This window comes from Rana temporaria, chromosome 11 (assembly GCF_905171775.1).
Source record: "Rana temporaria chromosome 11, aRanTem1.1, whole genome shotgun sequence".
Lineage (NCBI taxonomy): Eukaryota > Metazoa > Chordata > Amphibia > Anura > Ranidae > Rana > Rana temporaria.
In genome coordinates, this window is record NC_053499.1 from 22,988,415 (window position 1) to 23,009,992 (window position 21,578).

Genomic DNA, 21,578 nt, shown 5'->3' on the forward strand with positions numbered 1-21,578 from the left:
AACCAATTTTACCTACAGGTAAGCCTAGATTAAAGCGGGGGTTCACCCAAAAAACAAGTATATAACATTACATTCAGTATACCTCAAACATGTACAGTATGCCTTTTTTTTTTGGGGGGGGGGGGGGGTGTACATACGGAATTATCAGTCTTTTCCTCCCAGCTTCAGGGTACTCACTCCCGCGGGACTGGGCGTTCCTGTGCAGTGCCGCAATGTCATCTGGGACTTCGCCCATAAGATTGACGTGCCTGAGAAAAACTCCCACCGGCGGACAAGTCGCGTCATGACTTTCTGAAAATAGCCGAACCGCGAGTCGGCTCTATATGGCGCCTGCGCACCGACTAGGAGCGTATAGCGTGGACTGCGCAGGCGCCGTATAGACCCGACTCGCAGTTCGGCTATTTTCGGAAAGTCATGACGCGCCTTATCCGCCGGTGGGAGTTTTTCTCAGGCACGTCAATACCGTGATACCCGGCAGGAAGATGGACGCTTCTCGGAAGAGGGGACAGCAGTGACATTGCAGGATTCCGTTTCAGGTAAGTGACACATAATGGGCTACTATGCGATCCATGGTAGCGCTTTATACTTTACCTTTGCAGGGAAACAGAGAGGAAGTATAACCCATCGGGGTTTACTTCCTCTTTAACATCCCAGTGAAATGTGTGGCTGCATCCTCTTAAACATTGGTGCATTCTATAAAATGTGATCCCCATTGTAATTGTATGAATGCCACCTAGAAGACCCTGTACTGCCCCCACTACTCAATGAAGCCGATATGTAAATTATATATATATAAATATATACACATACACACAATGGGCTAGATTCATAAAGCCTGCCGTAAGTTTGTGCGGGCAGCGTAAATATGCAACTAAGATACGACGGCGTAAGAGACTTACGCCAGTCGGATCTTAGGCAAATTTCGGCGTATCTTGCTTTCTGAATACAGAAAGAAGATACGCCGGTGCAGATTTGAATTTACGTGGCGTATCAATCAATAGATACGCCGGCGTAAATTCTTTATGAATCTAGCCCAATGTATTTTTTTGTGTGTATGTAATTATATATATATATATATATATGTGTGTGTGTGTGTGTGTATATGTAAGTGTGTGTATATATATATTATGTACATGTAATATTATTTTTATCACTTCCACCCACCTGTCACCCTCTTCCTCTTTGCTGAACTTGGTCCTCCTCCTCTCCTACCTGTCAGCATCCCCGTCCTCCTCCTCCCCCTCCTTCTCCTCTCTCCTCCCTCTGCCTGGTAGAGCATCTCATAGACAGAATGGCGGAGAGAGAAAAGGCAAGCACAACCCCAGCCAGCTCCTCTCCTTTCCTGGGGCTCCACCTGGCTTCACCCCCACATTTCAGGTAAGCCCTTTATCTACTATGACCCTAATGGCCCCCCCCTTGCCTTATTTTCCCCGGGGGGAGGGAGGATGCCTATTCCCTGAGCCCCGCTCCTGCCTCCGTCTACACTGAGTGCTCTCACCGAAGCTGTGCCTGGAATACGTGTCCGTCCCTGCAATACACAAACTGCATTTATTGCAATCAGATATTGGGATTCATACTGTCTGATCTGTCTGTCTATCTATCTATCTATCTATCTATCTATCTATCTATCTATCTATCTATCTATCTTTATCTATCTATATCTATCTATCTATCTCTTTCTCTATCTCTTTATCTCTCTATCTATTTATTTATCTATCTATCTATCTATCTATCTATATTCTCTGTTGAATTTTCACAACCCTGTATTATAATGGTTGTGTATTGCCAAGGCAATCCCTCCAAAAATGTAGCTTTAGCATCTCTCTATAGACCCTGTGTATATTTCTTGCAGTATGGCAACCATTTATTATGTGGCTTGTTGTATTATTGGCCGTTATGTTTGTCTCGTTTTATTCTACCGATGACATCTCTATTTATTGCAGCTTATCTGCTGTATAATATATTTGTGTGTAGGAGATATGTATTTTTTTTATTTATTGTAGTCTATTATAGCAATTTATATTTATCTATCTGTCTATCTATCTATTTGTCTATCTGTCTATCTGTCTATCTATCTATTTGTCTATCTGTCTATCTTCATATGTACCTATCCCTATCTATCCATTTATTTATCATATTTACCTATCTCTATCAGTCAATCATACCTCTTGACCCACCTCTATCTCTGTATCCTCGTATGTACCTATCCCTATCTATTTATCTATTGGATCTCCATCTATCAATCAATCAATCAATCATACCTCTTGACCCACCTCTATCTATGTATCCTCGTATGTACCTATCCCTATTTATTTATCTATTGGATCTCCATCTATCAATCAATCAATCATACCTCTTGACCTACATCTATCTATCTATCCATCTAATATCTCTGGGTGTGGTGTTGGTATTCCTCTATATGATGACGATGATGTGTTCTGATTTATGTGATTTGTAGCAGCGGCATGCAATGGGTTACGGCGTATTCCTCGTCCCTCCCGCTTCTCTACGCCTGGAGTAGATAAACAGGTGTGGGAGGGGGTAGCCTGGAGGTATCAGAACACAGAGAGGCCTAATGGAGTGGAGGAGACGGGATCTGTAATAATAGAAGGCGATGGGGTGGCTCAGTAGTCGGTAACATGATGGAAGAGGGAAGGTTGGCACAGTGAGGCTGGCGGTGGGTAATAAATTAGGCGGTTTGTGTTGTGCGGAGAGCCCACCGTCTCCTTCCTGTAACCTCCAGACCCCCATAATCAGCATGATTATTATTATTATTGCCTCTGGGCTTGTTAATTAGTTGACGCTTGGTGTGCATCCATCGGGGGGTTTCTAGAGGTGGCAGTGCCAGCAATCCGCGCCTGCTCATTGTAATTCTTAACGCCCAGCTGTTGTATTGCTGCCATGCCAAAATCGGCATGCTGGGTGCTGTGTTCCCCTTGTTTGTCCTGTTGACGCTGAGCCTTGAAATGACTAAGGGTGTGTTTACGTTTGTGAGGTTAATGCATGTAATGTCGGGCGATGCATTTAGGCAGCCCATTGAGATCAATGAGTCTTTGAGGCACCAAAACATTGGATATGTCACACAATTTTTGCCACAATGCATCAATGTAAATTGGTCTGTGGATATTCTACCAAAAGGACCAATCAAAAGCAAAGGTAATAAAAAAAGAGTTTAAATCTGATTTATTGCCAGGAGGCAATACAGGCAGTTGTTATTACAGATGCCAATGGATGACACTTAGCTGTGTATAGTAATCATGTGTATTGAACAAAACCTGTACTGAGAAACGTATGTCTTTAGGGATGTAGATAAGGAGGGGGATATGGGGGTCCGAACCCCCCTTTTCTCCAGAAAGCATCCATCCATGGCGCAGACTGGCGAACACTTAAAGGGATAGGCGCCACACACCCTGGCATCCTTTCAACAGCTAACATCCTCCATGAATGGACACCTCAGCCTGGAGAGAGGGGAGAAGGAACCTGATTAGCTGAAAGGACTGCCAAACGTTTATCTCTGACCACTGGAACGCAGAGCAGGCTGCAAGTCAGCGAGGTGACCCCTCCATTATTTCAGTATACTGTGTAGGTGTGCTTCTTTTCTCTTCATCCTTTGCCCCATGTATCAGCAGGCAGGTCAGGGGTGGGCAGGAGGGGCGACTGCCCTGGGTGCAATGGTTTATTGCAGGGATGGGAGCGCCCTGACCCTAATCCTAAGGGGGGGGGTGCAGTTTGGTATTTTTTCCCTGGGCACTGGATGACCTTGTTCCTGCACTATCAGCAGGTACAAGTCCTGTGGAATTCCTAAAGAGGATTTTTACTACATACAATAATATTTACCCAATATGTGCATGCCCTTACACCACTACAGCCTCTTGCCTCATGTAGCAGCCCAGGATGGCATATTCATTGTGGTGGAGCTGGTGTACCAGCATGTGGTAATTATTGTGGTTTCTATTATGATGGCACAAATGCACTTCTGGAAGAATGGTCAAACATTCCCATAGACACATTCCTAAACCTTGTAGACGGCCTTCCCAGATAAGTTGAAGCTGTTATATCTGCAAAGGGTGGGCCAACTCAATATTGAACCCTACGGACTAAGACTGGGATACCATTAAAGTTCATGTGCGTGCAAAGGCAGGCGTTCCCTAACCTCCTAGAACCAAAAAAAATACGAAGAAAACGAAAACAAGGAGGGTAACACGAGTCACTGATCACTTTAGTGTGAATGGGCCGTAAAAATAAGAAGGTGGGCTGGGGCAGTGGTCATCAACTCCTGTCCTCGGGGCCAGAGATGTATTATGGCCTAGGCCGACAAGGCCCAGGCCTAGGGCGGCATTTTGTGGGGGCGGCACAAATTTCCCACCCTGTGCTCATCCCACCCTGTACTCATCCCACCCTGTGCTCATCCCACCCTGTACTCATCCCACCCTGTGCTCATCCCACCCTGTCCCCCTGTGCTCATTCCACCCTGTGCTCATCCCATCCTGTCCCCCTGTGCTCATCCCACCCTGTCCCCCTGTGCTCATTCCACCCTGTGCTCATCCCATCCTGTCCCCCTGTGCTCATCCCACCCTGTGCTCATCCCACCCTGTCCCCCTGTGCTCATGCCACCCCATCCCCCTGTGCTCATGCCACCCTGTGCTCATCCCACCCTGTCCTCATCCCATGAAAATGATAGGATGAGTCTTAAAAAGGAAGGGGTGCGTCATATATAAAGTAGGGGGTGCGCGAGTTTCACCAGGCCTAGGGCAGCACAAAACCTAAATACACCCCTGCTCTGGGCCACTAACAGGCCAGGTCTGCAAGATAACTGAAATACATGACAGGTGATATCTTTTGCTGCTCAGTGATTGCAGTATTCTAGACTGCATCTCCCCAAGGTAATACATAAAACCTGGCCTGTTAGTGGGCCCTGAGGACAGGAGTTGATGACCACTGGACTGGAGGAACCATTTTGGGTTTCATACAGATTGCATTGTTTGGTGTGTGGGAACCTGTCCTGGTTCTGTAGGGATCTCGGCTATCGGGGACTTGGTTGTCACAGCTTGTTGGTGTTGCTAATGGCCCCTTACTTTGGCGTAGACTTGCTGGTATTTTTAGTCCTCCCCCTGGTTGCCTCGCCAAGGCATGGTGGGTGCACCCTTGTCACAGAAGGGTGTCCATGGCCGGACGCTGCAGGGGGTGGAAGGAAGACGTGTACCAGCTCCAGCTACGCAGCAAGCCCGAGGCGGGCGAGCCATCAGAGCGGCTAGTGCTGATCGCTCCCTTCCTGGATGAATGCTCTTCACTGGGAGTTACTGCAGCCTGACTGGGCTCAACAAATGGAGCAATTAAAAGAGCCTGTGATAATGACCAGCAGCCCCATCATGAGCTAACGATCCAGGCAGAGGCCTCGTCCTGGGGGGTCATTAGATGATCAGTGCTCAGGCGCTGGGCGACATGAATGGAGGCGATCGGACGGTGCGCTCGTAAGGCAGCTCAGCAAGGCTCTGTGTCTGCATCGAATATAAACCTGTACAGAGAGAAGTCGGGCTGCCGAATAGTGGTGGCCACCGACAAGAATCAGTAGAGTTTTGGTGGTGGTTGTAAACGCTGCCTGCACGCACTGTGTATGACCGCCAGCAGCCGTCACATCTGTCCTCTGTATAAATCAATGGCTGGTGATCTGACGATCTGGTTCCGGCTAACGAGCTGGTTCCTCCAAGGACTGCGCAGGCGCAATCCTTGCCGACAGAAATCTCCGAACCTTGGCCGGCATCCAGGGCGACGTGGAATTTGAGGAAAGTGGCCAGTCGGCCTCACGTCTGAGCTTTGCTCCGCTCGCTCGGCCTCCTGGCTCTTTTTTTTAACATCCTCCAATCCACAGGGATGTTAAAGAATGAGCCTGGATGCCGGCCGAGGTTCGGAGATTTCCGTCGGCAAGGATTGCGCCTGCGCAGTCCTTACAGGAACCAGCTCGATAGGGGAACCTTAACGACAAGTCACCGGCACCCATAGCCGCACAGTAAGAGCGAGATCTTTCCCATGTTCCTGCTGCTACACAGAGCGATAACACTAATGCACATGGGGTGATTAGGGTGTGCCTGGGCACATCCGGCATACCCTGTGTGGCTTTAGTACTTTCTGAGTCACTGACTGAGAATAAGGATGCTGATCATGAGGATTGCTGACTGATTTCACTTGTTCCAGATTAGACCCCTTTCACACTGGGGCCTTTTTCAGGCGCTTTAGCGTTAAAAAAAAAGGCCTCTTTCAGACTGGGGCGGGAGCCGCGGTGGCGGTATAACGCCGCTAAAAATAGCGGCGCTATACCGCTGGGATTGCCGCGGGAATCAGCCGCTAGCGGTGCGTTATTAACCCCCGCTACCGGCCGATAAAGGGTTAATAACGCCCACAATGCGCCTCTATAGAGGCGCATTGCGGGCGGTATTGCCGCGGTTTCCCATTGTTTTCAATGGGAAGGAGCGGTATACACGCCGCTCCAAAGATGCTGCTGACAGGAGATTTTTTGGTCTCCCGCCAGCGCATCACCTCCGTGTGAAAGCCCTCGGGCTTTCACATTGAGTCTGCAGCGCTATCGTCTCGTCTCCCCCTCCTCTCCTCGGCGTCGGCTGTGGCTTCACAGCTGGGCACTCACTGCGCACCGTGATTGGCGGAGCAATCATCTGGGACCTGTGACGTTGCGGAGAGGGAGGGTGGAGAGGTGATCAATGATGTCACACGTGCAGCCCCGCCCCCTACAGTTAGAAAAACATATGAGGTCACACATAACCCCTACAGCGCCCCCTAGTGGTTAACTCCCAAACTGCAATTGTCATTTTCACAATAAAGAATGCATTTTTATAGCATTTTTTGCTGTGAAAATGACAATGGTCCCAAAAATGTGTCAAAATTGTCCGAAGTGTCCGCCATAATGTCGCAGTCACGAAAAAAATCGCTGATCGCCACCATTAGTAGTAAAAAAACAAAAACAAATAATAAAAATGCAATACAACGCTATAAATTTTGCGGAAACCAATCGATAAACGCTTATTGCGATTTTTTTTTTTTACCAAAAATATGTAGAAGAATACGTATCGGCCTAAACTGAGGGAAAAAAAACGTTTTTTTATATCTTTTTGGGGGATATTTATTATAGCAAAAAGTAAAAAATATTGAATTTTTTTCAAAATTGTCGCTCTATTTTTGTTAATAGCGCAAAAAACAAAAAACGCAGAGGTGATCAAATACCACCAAAGAAATCTTTATTTGTGGGAAAAAAAGGGTGTCAATTTTGTTGGGGAGCCACATCGCACGACCACGCAATCGTCATTCAAAGTGCGACAGCGCTGAAAACTAAAAATTGGTCTGGGCAGGAAGGGGGTGAAAATGCCCGGTATGGAAGTGGTTAAAGTAGAAGTTCCACTTTTGGGTGGAACTCCGCTTTAAGATCCTCGAGGGTCCATTCTCACTTCACCATTTGGAATCGTGGGCAGAATCACTGCAAATCTGGCCATAATTCAAAATTGCGTGGAAATTGCTGCAAAACACGCCTTTACTGGCACCCAAAACGTGATGTGATTCTGCTGCAATTGTTGTGCAGCAATCTCGACAACCTGCAACTTAAATTGCATGAAGAGTGTCGCCAGAAAAGGAACATTCTTTTAATTTCCTAGCGTGTTGGCAGGTGCTACGGGAGCATTAAAACCCCTTTTTGTTTGTAAACACAGCTTCCCCGTTCTTCACAGTGGCAGCTTCATTGATCGTGTGATCCCTAATATAGGGAAACACGATCAATGACATCACACGTGGAGCCCCACCCCCTACAGTTAGAAACACATATGAGGTCACACATAACCCCTACAGCGCCCCCTGTGGTTAACTCCCAAACTGCAATTGTCATTTTCACAGTAAACAATGCATTTTTATAGTATTTTTTGCTGTGAAAATGACAATGGTCCCAAAAATGTGTCAAAATTGTCCGATGTGTCCGCCATAATGTCGCAGTCACGAAAAAAAACGCTGATCGCCGCCATTAGTAATAAAAAAAAAAAAATAATAAAAATGCAACAAAACGCTATAAATTTTGCGCAAACCAATCGATAAACGCTTATTGCGGGTTTTTTTACCAAAAATAGGTAGAAGAATGCGTATCGGCCTAATCTGAGGAAAAAACGTTTTTTTATATCTTTTTGGGGGATATTTATTATAGCAAAAAGTAAAAAATATTGCATTTTTTTCAAAATTGTCGCTCTATTTTTGTTTATAGCGCAAAAAATTAAAACCGCAGAGGTGATCAAATACCACCAAAAGAAAGCTCTATTTGTGGGGAAAAAAGGACGCCAATTTTGTTTGGGAGCCACGTCGCACGACCGCGCAATTGTCAGTTAAAGCGACGCAGTGCCGAATCGCAAAAACTGGCCAGGTCCTTTACCTGCGTAAAGGTCCGGGTCTTAAGTGGTTAAAGGCTCTGCATGACAGCCAGGGAACATGCATTTTCAGATGGAGACATTGGCAGCTGTAGTATATTTGTGATGAAAGGTTTCCCTTTAATAGATTCCACAGGAACGATGAATCCTCTTTCATAGGACTTGTATTTCCTGATGTCCCCAAAGTGTCATCCATTTCCAGGAGATAAAAGGATAAACATCGCAACACATTCCACACAGACTTTTATTCACAGCAAATGTACATTTCTTGTCAACCATTTAAAATATTGCAGGTAAAAGCAAAGAAAAAAAATCAAGTATTTTAAAAATTTGCTAAAAATGTTGACTACTCCTGGAACAGTCAATTCCTTAGCTCAGCCCTCTCCTCTTCTGGTCATTGCTGTCTGTGCTGGCCCAGCTCCTCTGCCCCTCCACAGAGCCTTTTATATAGCTGCTGCTGGGAAAGGAGTGAAGTGGAATACTATAGAGCCCTGGTCTCAACCTACACGTGAAGCCCTCTGGTATATGATGTGTGGCCCTCGGACCTCAGCAGTCTGTAGTGGGAACATTAACCACTTGCCGCCCGCCAATGACATATTGACGTCGGCAAAGTGTTTGTAGAATCCTGACTGGTCGTCATATGACGTCCTCAGGATTCTGAGCCGCTGCGCGCCCCCGGGGGCGCGCATTGCAGCGATCGTTGTTGCAGGGTGTCAGTCTGACACCCCGCAAACACCGATTAAGGTAAAGAGTCTCTCACGGAGGCTCTTTACCACGTGATCAGCCGTGTCCAATCACGGCTGATCACGATGTAAACAGGAAGAGCCGTTGATGGCTCTTCCTCACTCGCGTCTGACAGATGCGAGTAGAGGAGAGCCGATCGGCGGCTCTCCTGACAGGGGGGGTTCGCGCTGATTGTTTATCAGCGCAGCCCCCCCTCGGATCGCCACACTGGACCACCAGGGAAGAGCAAAAAAAAAAAAAAAGGGGGCAAAAAAAAAAAGTCTGAAAAAAAAAAAAGGATAAAAAAAAAAAAAAAATGCCAATCAGTGCCCACAAATGGGCACTGACTGGCAACATGGGTAAATCAGTGCCGCCCCACAGTGTCCATCAGTGCCACCCCACAGTGTCCATCAGTGCCACCCCACAGTGTCCATCAGTGCCACCCCACAGTGCCCATCCATGCCCAGTGTCCACCTATCAGTGCCCATCTGTGCCACCCATAAGTATCCATCAGTGCCACCCATAAGTGCCGCCCATGAGTGCCCATCAGTGCCGCCCATGAGTGCCCATCAGTGCCGCCCATGAGTGCCCATCAGTGCCGCCTATGTGTGCCCATCAGTGCTGCATACCAGCGCCGCCAATCAGTGCCACCTCATCTGTGCCCGTCATTACTACCTCTTCGATGTCAATCAGTGCCATCTCATCAGTGCCGCCATATCAGTGCCCGTAATTGAAAGAGAAAACGTACTTATTTACAAAAAAATTAACAGAAAAAAATAAAAACATAATTTTTTTTCAAAATTTTCAGTCTTTTTTTAGTTGTTGCGCAAAAAAAAAATCGCAGAGGTGATCAGATACCACCAAAAGAAAGCTCTATTTGTGGGGGAAAAAGGACGCCAATTTTGTTTGGGTACAATGTAGCATGACCGCGCAATTGCCATTCAAAGTGCGACAGCGCTGAAAGCTGAAAATTGGCTTGGGCGGGAAGGTGCGGAAGTGCCTGGTATGGAAGTGGTTAAAGAAGTACAGCCAAAGCTTGTTTGGCTGTACTTCTCCTGTGGATCACATGAGTGCAGTTCGTTCTGCACTCCTGTGACCCCATTTCAGCAGACAATGGGCTAAAGTCCGCTGTCAACTGACATCACAGAGCCATTTCAGGCTCGGGTAAGATCGCAACAATAAAGTCAGGATCCACCCACATGCCTGGACCGGCACCCGCCTCAGCCTCTCTGTGAGCCTGAGCTGGCCACTCCCATCCAGGGGCCGACTGACCATTCGGGTACTCGGGCACTGCCCAAGGGCCCCATGCCACTAGGGGGCCCCATCAGGGTTGCCAGGCGCAGTAAAACCAGGGACAGTATGTAAAAATGTGTGTTTTTTTTTTTACATCTGTCCCTGATATGTCTGATACCGACATGCTTTTGATGTGAAAATCCTGAGATTTTAGCTGCCCTTCCTCCTGGCATTGTGGCCATCTGTAAGCCTGGAGGCGTCATCATCTTCTATTGCCCGGGGGTCCCATGAGTTGTCAGTTCGGCCCTGACTCCCATCCCCTTCCCAGGGCTCCAGTGAGCATAGAACTGTGACTGATAGTCGCCAGCTCTCTGCTCAGGGAGCTGTGAGAACCGAGCGATCTGTGGTGTTTGATCGCTCGGTTCTCAGTGTTAGAGCTGGTGGTGCTGCATCCACCTATGTGAGTATGATTCTGAAAAAAGATAAAAATCATACTTCCCTTTTAACTGCTTGCCAACCAGCCGCCGCAGTTTCACTGCGGCAGAATGGCACGGCTGGACGAAGCGCCGTTACCTTACGTCGCATCGCCTTTTGGCCACTAGGGACACGCGAATGCGGCTCGCCGCCGGAGCCGATGCAAGTGCCAGACAGGCGCGATGTTCTTCGCTTGGGACAGAGCGAGAAGCGGGATCTGTATGTGTAAACACAGATCCCAGTTCTCTCAGGGGAGAGGAGACTGATCGTGTGTTCATACAATGTATGAACAGCGATCTGTCATTTCCCCTAGTAAGTCCCATCCCCCCTACATTTAGAACACGCTGAGGGAACACAGTTAACCCCTTGATCGCCCCCCTAGTGTTAACTCCTTCCCTGCCAGTGACATTTATACAGTAATCAGTGCATTTTTATAGCACTGATCGCTGTATACATGGTCCCAAAAATGGTAAAAGTGTCCGCCACAATATCGCAGCCCCAAAAAAAGTTGCAGATCGCCGCCATTACTAGCAAAAAAATTAAATAATAATAATAAAAATGCCATAAATGTATCCCCTATTTTGTAGACGCGATAACTTTTGCGCAAACCAATCAATATACGCTTATTACGATTTTTTTTTTTTACCAAAAATATGTAGAAGAATACGTATCGACCTGTTTTTTTTTTTTTAATTGTCGCTCTATTTTTGTTTATAGCGCAAAAAAAATAAAAAACGCAGAGGTGATCAAATACCACCAAACGAAATCTCTATTTGTGGGGGGGAAAAGGACATAAATTTTATTTGGGTACAGCGTCGCACGACCGCGCAATTGTCAGTTAAAGAGACACAGTGCTTTGTCGCAAAAAATGGCCTGGTCATTAAGGGGGTAAATCCTTCTGGGGCTGAAGTGGTTATATAGGGCAGGGGTCATATCAACCCCCGGTCCGCGGCCCACTACCGGGCCGTGGCGCTTCTGCAGCCGGGCCGCGAGTGCAGGCGGCCGGCAAGAGAGATGCTGGGCTGCCGGTGTCCTGCCGAGAATTGTCCCCCGGCGCATAATGCCTGCAGAACACCGGCATGAGAGCTTTGTGTGGATAGAAAAGGCGAGTGGGCAAGCAAAGATGATATGTCTCTCCACCCCCCCCCGCATTACCGCTTTTCCGCCCTCAAAGCCAGTGCTCTATCTGTGTGGGAGATGCGGCGGGGAGCAGAGAGATGACATCATCTCATACTGCCCGCATCACCGCTCTCCTGCAGCTCCTCGCTGAGTAAAACTTAGATTCCTTGTTCAGCCGGTGCAGATTGCCTCTGAACAAGGGAAGGGAGACACACCTATGCTATGCTTTATTGATCTGGTGACAGGCAACATGGCTAGTGACAATCCACATCTGGTGACAGGCAATGTGGCAGGTGGCAATCCACATCTGGTGACAGGCAACGTGGCAGGTGGCAATCCACATCTGGTGACAGGCAACGTGGCAGGTGGCAATCCACATCTGGTGACAGGCAACGTGGCAGGTGGCAATCCACATCTGGTGACAGGCAACGTGGCAGGTGGCAATCCACATCTGGTGACAGGCAACGTGGCAAGTGACATTCCCCATCTGGTGATAGGCAACATGGCAAGTGGCATTCCACATCTGGTGACAGGCAACGTGGCAGGTGGCAATCCACATCTGGTGACAGGCAACGTGGCAGGTGGCAATCCACATCTGGTGACAGGCAACGTGGCAGGTGGCAATCCACATCTGGTGACAGGCAACGTGGCAGGTGGCAATCCACATCTGGTGACAGGCAACGTGGCAGGTGGCAATCCACATCTGGTGACAGGCAACGTGGCAAGTGACATTCCCCATCTGGTGATAGGCAACATGGCAAGTGGCATTCCACATCTGGTGACAGGCAAGTGGCATTCCACATCTGGTGACAGGCAACATGGCAAGTGGCAATCCACATCTTGTGGCAGTAAGCGTGGCTGGTCATGTGGCAAGTGGCATTCCGCATCTGGTGACAGGCAGCGTGGCAAGTGACTATACACATCTGGTAGCTGGCGACAGTGGCAAGTGACACACTCAGTGCTCGCACTGATTCTACATTATGGCGAGTTGAACCATTTAATTTATTACTACAATGTAATAATAGAAAAAATGTGCTTCAATCACCCCGACACCATAACAAGCATGGTGCCGGAAGCGCTAACACCAGCCATTGCCCGCGAAAAATCATAGGATGCATTAAGAAGAAAAAACATTTACCTTTACAACCCCTTTAAGCTCGCAATCCAAGGTTTTACTGCATTGAACATTTTCAGCGGCCCTTTGGTGGCCACATTTGAGGCCCCCTTTAGCTCACAAGTTGACAACCACTGTTATAGAGCATCACTTGAATGACAGCTCTGAGTCAGCTGGGGGAGGGGAGACTGAGGAAATGCTTCCTTTTATCTGCAGCAAACTGATGACATCATCGCAACCTTTGCAAAACCACCTTGTTGAAGCTCCATGATAACGACCCAAGCGTTATTGAGAACGGATAATGTTTCTCCACATTGGGTCGTGCAGACTTGTACAGGTCCACTTTAATCTACGCGTTTCGTCTTTTAACAGACTGACCTTCACTGCTAATTCTTGGGATCTTCTGGCAGCACATTTGCCTTCTGATACTTGCCTAGGATTTGGTTGATTTGGGATTAGATAGAGATGTCTGCCTAATCCCACGATTAGCCCAATTAAGCGGGGATTATCCATTTCATATTGAGGGGTGTACCAAATAAGGCAATATTATTATTATTTTATTTTTTTCAGTTAAGCGTAAGGAATAAAAAAAATGGGCCGCTAATTGTGACTGCGGCCATTCTGCGCCATTACTCTGATGTGTCTTATCCGCCCTACGAATCTAGCACATAGAAATCTCATTATCGACCAAATTATGTCCTCTTTATACCTAGGTGCCGACAAATAGGACGTGCAAAAATAAATTAACTACCGTAGTTTCATCGTTTTTCGTAAAGCGGCTAATACAGGAATGGACATACTGGCCCGGATTCACAAAGCACTTGCGCCGACATATATCCAGATACGCCGCGTAAGTGCAAATATGCGCCGTCGTATCTGTGCGCCGGGCCCACAAAACTAAGATACGCCTAAAAACAAGCTTCATCCCACCGACGTAACTTGCCGGCGTAGAGTGGGCGCATATTTACGCTGGACGCATTTGGCGCACCCATTGATTTCCTATTCAAATATGCAAATGAGGGAGATACGGCGATTCACGAAAGTACGCGCGCCCGACGCAGTGCGCGTAAAGTCATACGCCCGGCGTAAAGTTATGCCCCATAAAGGAGGTGTAACTCAGCAGCAGACATGCTAAGGTCTGCACCAGGGAACACAAGCTGGCGCATTTTACGTTGGACGTGAATATGACTAGGCATAAGTTACGTTCACGCCGTAGGCATTGATCCGGCGTATCTTAGGCAGTTGTTCCGACGTGATTGTGAGCATGCGCACTGGGATGCGTCCACGGGGCGGCGCATGCGCTGTTCGTTATACGTACCTGTCTGGCCCTCGGCCCATCATTTGCATGAGGTCACGCCTCTTTTGCATGGCTCACGCCCACTTCCACTTACGCCGACTTACGCCTTGGAAACCCAGCGCAGTTTTGGGAGCACTGGCTTTGTGAATTCAATGCTTGCCTCTCTGCGCTGCGTCGACGTAGCGTACAGGAGATGCGCTACGGCGGCATAAATGTGCGTCGCTGTCTGTGAATCCGGGCCACTGTCTGTGCAGGGGCCCCAGAAGACAAGACAGTCCCCATTAGGAAGATAGGCAATTGGAGCAAGCGTGGAAGAACACTTGGAGGACATGTGATCAGCCAAGGACATCTGGATTATACACATATATATATATATATATATATATATACATACATACATACATACATAGGCAGCTCTAGGCTTTGTGAGGCCTTAAGCAAAGCTTGACATGGGGCCCCACTCACGTCCACGATGGGAAAAATTATTCAAGAACAAGAGCCTCTTCCCCACAACCCTGGCCGATGGATGGGGGGGTCTGCGGGCAGGGGGGGGCTTATTGTAATCTGGAAGCCCCCTTTAACAAGGCGACCCCCAGATCCTGCTCTTTAATAACTAAGGGGCGGGGGCCACCCGGTGATTTCACCTGGTGAACACGCCACAAGGGGTGGTTTCAACAATATTTACTGGTCAGGGCTCATAACGCTGCCTAAGCACAGCAGCGTTCAGGTCCCTCAAAATGCATTGGGGTAATGCATTGGGAAAATTAGGCGGCCACGAGGCCCCTGTGAGTGCGAGGCCTTAGGCGACCGCCTAATTAAAGAGCCGCCTCTGTGTGTGTGTGTGTGTATGTATATATATATATATATATTCTATATACACTATATTATCAAAAGTATTGGGACGCCTGCCTTTACAAACACATGAACTTTAATGGCATCTCAATCTTAGTCTGTAGGGTTCAATATTGAGTTAGCCCAGGGAAGGTTGTCTACAAGGTTTAGGAGTGTCTATGGTAATGTTTGACCATTCTTCCAGAAGCACATATGTGAGGTCAGGCACTGATGTTGGACAAAAAGGCCTGGCTCGCAGTCTCCACTCTGATTCATCCCAAAGGTGTTCTATCGGGTTGAGGTCAGGACTCTGTGCATGCCAGTCAAGTTCCTCCACCCCAAACTCGCTCATCCATGTCTTTATGGACCTTGCTTTGTGCACTGGTCCAAATCATTTGGTGGAGGGGGGATTGTGGTGTTCTGGATTTCTGCTTTACTTTGTTTTTCCCGGCTCCAGCCTGGATTTGTTGCTCTGAATAACATATGATGCACAGAAAGCCAAAATACAAAAAATGGAAATTGCAACCTCCAGACTATAAAGCTGGCCATACACGTGGCAATTATGCAAATTACAAAGCAATCAATGAGGTTAAATGGTGGTTTCAATTGACCGCAAGGAGATGGAATAAAAAAAATGATTCCAATCTAATGTGGCAGAAAATCCAACCAATTGTAACAACTGTCAGAGTTTTTTCCTCCTTTCAATTTGAGTGCATGTAAAATGTTTGTATTCAAAGGCACACTTGGGGGTAGATTCAGGTAGGGGCCGCGTATTTTTGTGCGGGTGTAACGTATCCTATTTACGTTACGCCTCCGCAACTTTGACAGGCAAGTGCAGTATTCACCACGCAAAGTTGCGGCGGCGTAGAGTAAATAGGCCGGCGTAAGCCCGCCTAATTCAAATGTGGAAGATGTGGGCGTGTGTTATGTAAATATATTGTGACCCCACGTAAATTACGCTTTTTCCGAACGGCGCATGCGCCGTCCGTGAAAGTATCCCAGTGCGCATGCTCCAAATTAACCCGCAAAAAGCCAATGCTTTCGACGTGAACGTAAATTACGTCCAGCCCTATTCGCGAACGACTTACGCAAAAGACGTAATCGACAGAAAATTTGACGCTGGCCCGCTGTCCATACTTAACATTCGCTGCGCCTCATATAGCAGGGATAACTTTACGCCGGAAAAAGCCTAACGTAAACGGCGTATCTGTACTGCGTCGGCCGGGCGTACGTTCGTGAATAGGCGTATCTAGCTGATTTACATATTCTAGGCGTAAATCAGCGTACACGCCCCTAGCGTCCAGCGTAAATATGCAGTTAAGATACGACGGCGTAGGAGACTTACGCTGGTCGTATCTTAGCAACATTTAAGCGTATCTCAGTTTGAGCATACTCTTAAAGTTGCGACGGCGCGGATTCGGACTTACGACGGCGTATCTACAGATACGCCCGTCGTAAGTCTTTCTGAATCTGGCCCTTGATCTCTACAAGTCCAGATTTGACTTCATAATCAAGCAAATTCTGCTGGTCCATTACCCATGCGGCTGGTAGACTGCTTCGTTTGGCCTTATTTACATAGGTATCTCCTTGTTCTGCAGCTCGGCGACTCGATCGCGGGACACCGGCAGACATCGAGTCCGCGGGCGCCCGCCCACAATTCCGCGATTTAAAACGGACGTACCTGTACAGCCAAGCCATTGTGTCGACGTATATCGCCGTTCGCTGGTCGGCATGTGGTTAACATTTAGTTTGTTCTCCTTCGATTTATCTTGAGTGAGTGAGAAACTTATATAGCGCAACACATGCGAACTGAATCGCTATGGTCCAAAAATGATCATTGGTTTGACCCCATTGCCTATTCCAAAACAACAAATGGTCCAAAAATGTGTTTTTCTCTTTCGTTCATAGACGGACACAGCCTTCATTGACCTTAGGGTTATGCTTCTTCCTACCAGGAGATTTTTCGAACAAAATTCTCCTGGTGTATGGCCAGCTTTAGGTGTAGACACCTGGAAGTGGAATATTAATGACATCCACCCCGTCCCCTGATAAGATTCATTGCTTTCTTCTATCTTGGTTGCCATTTATCGGATTTTTCTCTGGTTATCTTGCGCTTGCACTGCACTCCAGGGATTGGTATAATGGATGTGATCTGTTTCCAGCTGCTTGAACAGAATCCCACACACTGACAATGTCCCAGGTGTATAGTGTATCTGCTGTCCTTTTCTGAACCATCTCGCCCCTTTACCAGCATGCATCCTGTCTTGTTGACGTCTGCTGGTTCCTTTTTTGCTGGTTGTTCACCAGTATGACCATGGCTCTGAATTATCCAGCTGCAATGACATTTAAAGGACAACTTCTCTTCTAGCGAATGTGTAAAACTGACACTGTTCTAGGCAAGCACATGAAGCAACCATAGGGTTGCCACCTGTCCGGGATTCACCCAGACAGTCAGGGTTTGGAACTACAGTATGTGTTTTTTCCGTGTTTCAGTCTGCCTGAAACCCAGACACATTATTCAGACTGGGCTGTGGCTCCCCAAGTAACTGAGATAGTCACACAAAAATCTGTTGCCATCCGGGAGCTGTGGGCCACTGTCTGAGGGCAGTTTTGGCATCAATGATGTCAGCAAGAGCAGTTTGGCCACATCCACTGTTTGCCGCAGCACGCTGCATTACCACTCTCTTTGGGGCACCCAAAGATGCCTCGGGTCTTTTATAATCCTATAGTTTATACTATGAAAAAAATGTGCCCTGTGCCGCCAAAGTGTTTGGGTTTGGCTTAAAAAAAAGGTGGCAACCCTAGGTGTACAGGTACTGCAGGATCCGCCCTCCAGACATACGTATGCATAAGTTGTTTTTCTTTTATTTTTTGCTGAACTGCAACAGGCTTTATTGGTACCAAATTAGGTCAGGCAGATGTTCTGTCCCCCATAAGATGTGACTGATGCATTTTACCCAATGGGCTTACTCATAGGTAGTCATAGGGCATCTTATGTGTTTGTATCACTTTTGGAGAAGTTGTCCTATAAACCTTGTACACACAGGTATATTTGCAAGTACAGCATAAAAAAATGGGCGCGGGAGGCACAGGTGGTGTGCATAGTCTGCTGATACCGGCCTGGCAAAATCAAAGACAAGCTGAAATACACTTCAGCTGTATACACTGGGGAAAATAATTATTTTGGGGTGATCAAGGGGTTAAATGTGTTCCCTGACTGTGTGTTCTAACTGTGGGGGGGTGGCACTTACTGGGGGTAGAGCCCAATCGGTGTTCCTATATACTAGGAACACACGATCTGTCCCCTCTCCCCTGACAGGACCTGGCTCGGTGTGTTTGCACACACCCATCCACGTTCCTGCTCTGTCACGACCGATTGTAGGTGCCTGGCGAACATGGTAGCCGCCGGGCACGTGCATCGGCTCCTCAGTGATGGGGTGGGTGTTCGTGCTCCCCCTATGCTGGAGGGAAGCTGGGGCCGTCATATGATGCCCTGTCCAGGATGGGACATTCCATCTGCGGATGTCATTAATTAAGTGGTTAAATGATAGAGACAGAATATCAACCAAAAATCCAGAAAAAAACACGTTACAAATGTTATAAATTGAGTTGCAGGCCAGTGAGTAAAATAAGTATCTGATTCCCATGCAAAATATGACTTGGTGGAGAAACCCTTTGTTGGCAAGCACAGAGGTCTGTACCTTTAGCAGATAAACAGCCCCAAAGCCTAATGTTTCCACCTCTGTGCTTGACTGTAGGGATGGTGCTCTGTACTGCTATAACTGCCCACGTGACTGAAGGAGGACCTCCTGGAATTTTGGGGTAAACCTTTGCTGGTGGGTCTTCCAATTAAATTAATGGATATTGTGCAATGTATGCAAGGCAAGCACACTGTCTGGCTGGGTAGGTTTTGAAGACAAGGCCTTGTGGCATCAGGAGCCTCCCTGTACAGATCACAGGAGCCTTGTGGTTTAGTTAAGTATATCTTATTTGTGAAAATGGTCACCACAAGGAATGGTTAAGAAGGATAAATGCAGTAAAAGCACACTCATACCTGAAGGAGAAGCCTGCGATGTCCCCGTCTTCCTCGTGAGTAGCGAGCGTCCATTCTTCACCCCTCTTCCTTCCAGGGCCGCAAACTCCGACTCTGTGAGTGACCGGAGTCGTGTGACGTCACTCCTGTGCATGCGCGCGGGAGCCTCCACTCACGGCATGACCCGAGTTAGAAACCACTTTAAGACCTCCCTCTTTTTTCTAAAGCCTTCTGTAAGGTACAAGAAAGAGACAAGGAGAGGTAGAGTTGCCTGGGGTACTCCAAGGAGCCCTGACCAATCCCCAACTTGGATTGGCAGGGGTCAGGCCTCTTTAAGTACCCAGGATCAGCCCAGCTGGGGAGGATTTGAAGTTGTTCAGAGCTTGAAAGCTTGAAGATGGAGTGCTGGGCTAGCGGGGGGCCTTGGAGGGAGCTCCCCAGTCTGGAGGGGGGTGACCTTGGACGCAGACAAATCCCTTCAAGGAAGCATGAAGGTTCTGGATAGGAGGAGCAAGAGAGGACAGCTAGCACGTCAAGTCTTCAAGGAGAGGAACTGGTGAGTGACATGCACAGTCGAGAGGACTGGGGAGGCACTGGTCTGGGATAGGTGCAGATTTGTACAATTCTCCTTTAAGGGGGCGTGGCAAGGGGTGTGTCCTATGCCTACATACTTTTGCTGATAGGTGTCCCTCATTCCCATCTCAAAAAGTTGGGAGGTACGGGTAATGGCGTTACACGATCACCATGAAACGCATCCATTAGCTTCCGCTATCCAGTCTCCTCTCTTGCGGTTCACAGGAAAAGTAAATTGCTTGAACAGAAGAAGCCAGTGCAAGAGGCAGACCTTCTCCCCTCCGGAGGGACTGCAAATTTGTGTTACTCGTCTTTAGAAGCTTTCTGTTTAACACTGCGGCTTTCGGGAAAGCTGTTAACATCGAAGGAGAGACATTGTCTTCCCCACCTTTTCACAATCTACTAGAGAGAGAGAGAGAGAGAGAGAAGGTAGAAGAGATCAGAGAAGCAAAATAGGTTTCACAGATCCTTCATCAGGCAAATCCCTGGAGTCCGGTGGCCGGTGTGCCTTTAAATTGCAGATAGTGTCTCATTTTTTTTGGTGCTTTTGAAGTGAAGAGAAGCATGGGTCCCCTGGCTCCTTACAAATGGCTGCTTATTCCTGGATTAGATTGAGCGCCTACTGAACTCTACATTATTTTGTCCTTTTCTGTCTACGATGATCGAGGTTGTCTTCATACTCTCTGCTCCCCTAGGCCAGCTGTCGTATGTCGTCCCAGATTTTAAATGATGTGAACTGCATTACTTCATTACATTACCCTGGTACACGGCACAGTACAGGGTACAGCGGGTTCTGCAAAATGTAAACAAGCCCTGATATAGGCTGCAAAAGGGTTTATAGGGTTTAAAGGGTTTATAGACGAGAACTGTAAGATACCATCTCCTAGTAGAAGCTGGATTTATATTCTCCCCCTTCTCTCACTATATATATCACCTCCTTCTCCACTAGCATCCATGTATACTATCTCTCCAATTAGCCCTATACTGTATATCACCTCCAGCAGCCATATACAATATTTCCCCCCAGCATCCATATATAGATATGTAGCACAAGAATGTGAAGGTTCCCCAGTGGGGCTTTGGACAGCAGTGTAATATAGTGGAAAAATTTGCAAATGGATAGCAAAAAGGGGTACATTTATTGAAATTGTAACATTTAGGCTGGCAAATTGGTAAAATCAGGGCCACCATCAGGAATTATGGGGCACCTTACACAGCTTCAGGCATGGGCCCTCCTGGAGCAGAGAACCAAGGGGGGGGGGGGGGGGGGTGCTGCCGCCTGAGATTGATAAGGGGGGGGGGGGGGGGATGCCGCGAATTCAGAGGCGGGGGGGGTCCTTTACAAAAAAATGAAGAAAGATATATGTAAAAAAGGGGGGGGGGGGACATCTGGGCCCTTTAATAAAGAGAAAAATAAAAAAATATATATATATATTTTTTTTTAAAGGGGGCCCTGGGGACCTCTGGGCACTTTAATAATAATAAAAAAATATATATATATTTATTTTTTTTATTTTTGTTTATATATTTATTTATTATTTATTTTTTATTAAAGGGCCCAGAGGTTCCCAGGGCCCTGGATGGCAACTCCCCTTTTTTTTTAAATAAATGTTTATTTAATTTTATGTATTTTTTTTTTTTATTAAAGGGCCCAGAGGTTTCTTTTTTTTACTATTATTAAAGGGCCCAGAGGTCCCGGGTGGCAACCCCTCTTCTTTTGTAATTTATTTTTATAAAAAAAAAAAAAAATTTGTATATGTGTATATAGAT

The 21,578-nt window shown here is 47.3% G+C and overlaps 1 protein-coding gene across 2 annotated transcripts in view; it reads left to right on the forward strand.

Moving 5' to 3' along the window:
• Positions 1 to 1,255: 1,255 nt before the first annotated feature.
• The window catches only part of MAPK8IP1 (mitogen-activated protein kinase 8 interacting protein 1), a 105,729-nt gene continuing 85,406 nt past the window's right edge, over positions 1,256 to 21,578 (forward strand). For both annotated transcript variants that reach the window (XM_040328164.1, XM_040328165.1), the window contains exon 1: positions 1,256 to 1,377. In XM_040328164.1, the coding sequence (XP_040184098.1) occupies positions 1,292 to 1,377 (86 nt within the window). In that variant the 5' untranslated portion in view covers positions 1,256 to 1,291. The remainder of the gene's footprint in view (positions 1,378 to 21,578) is intronic.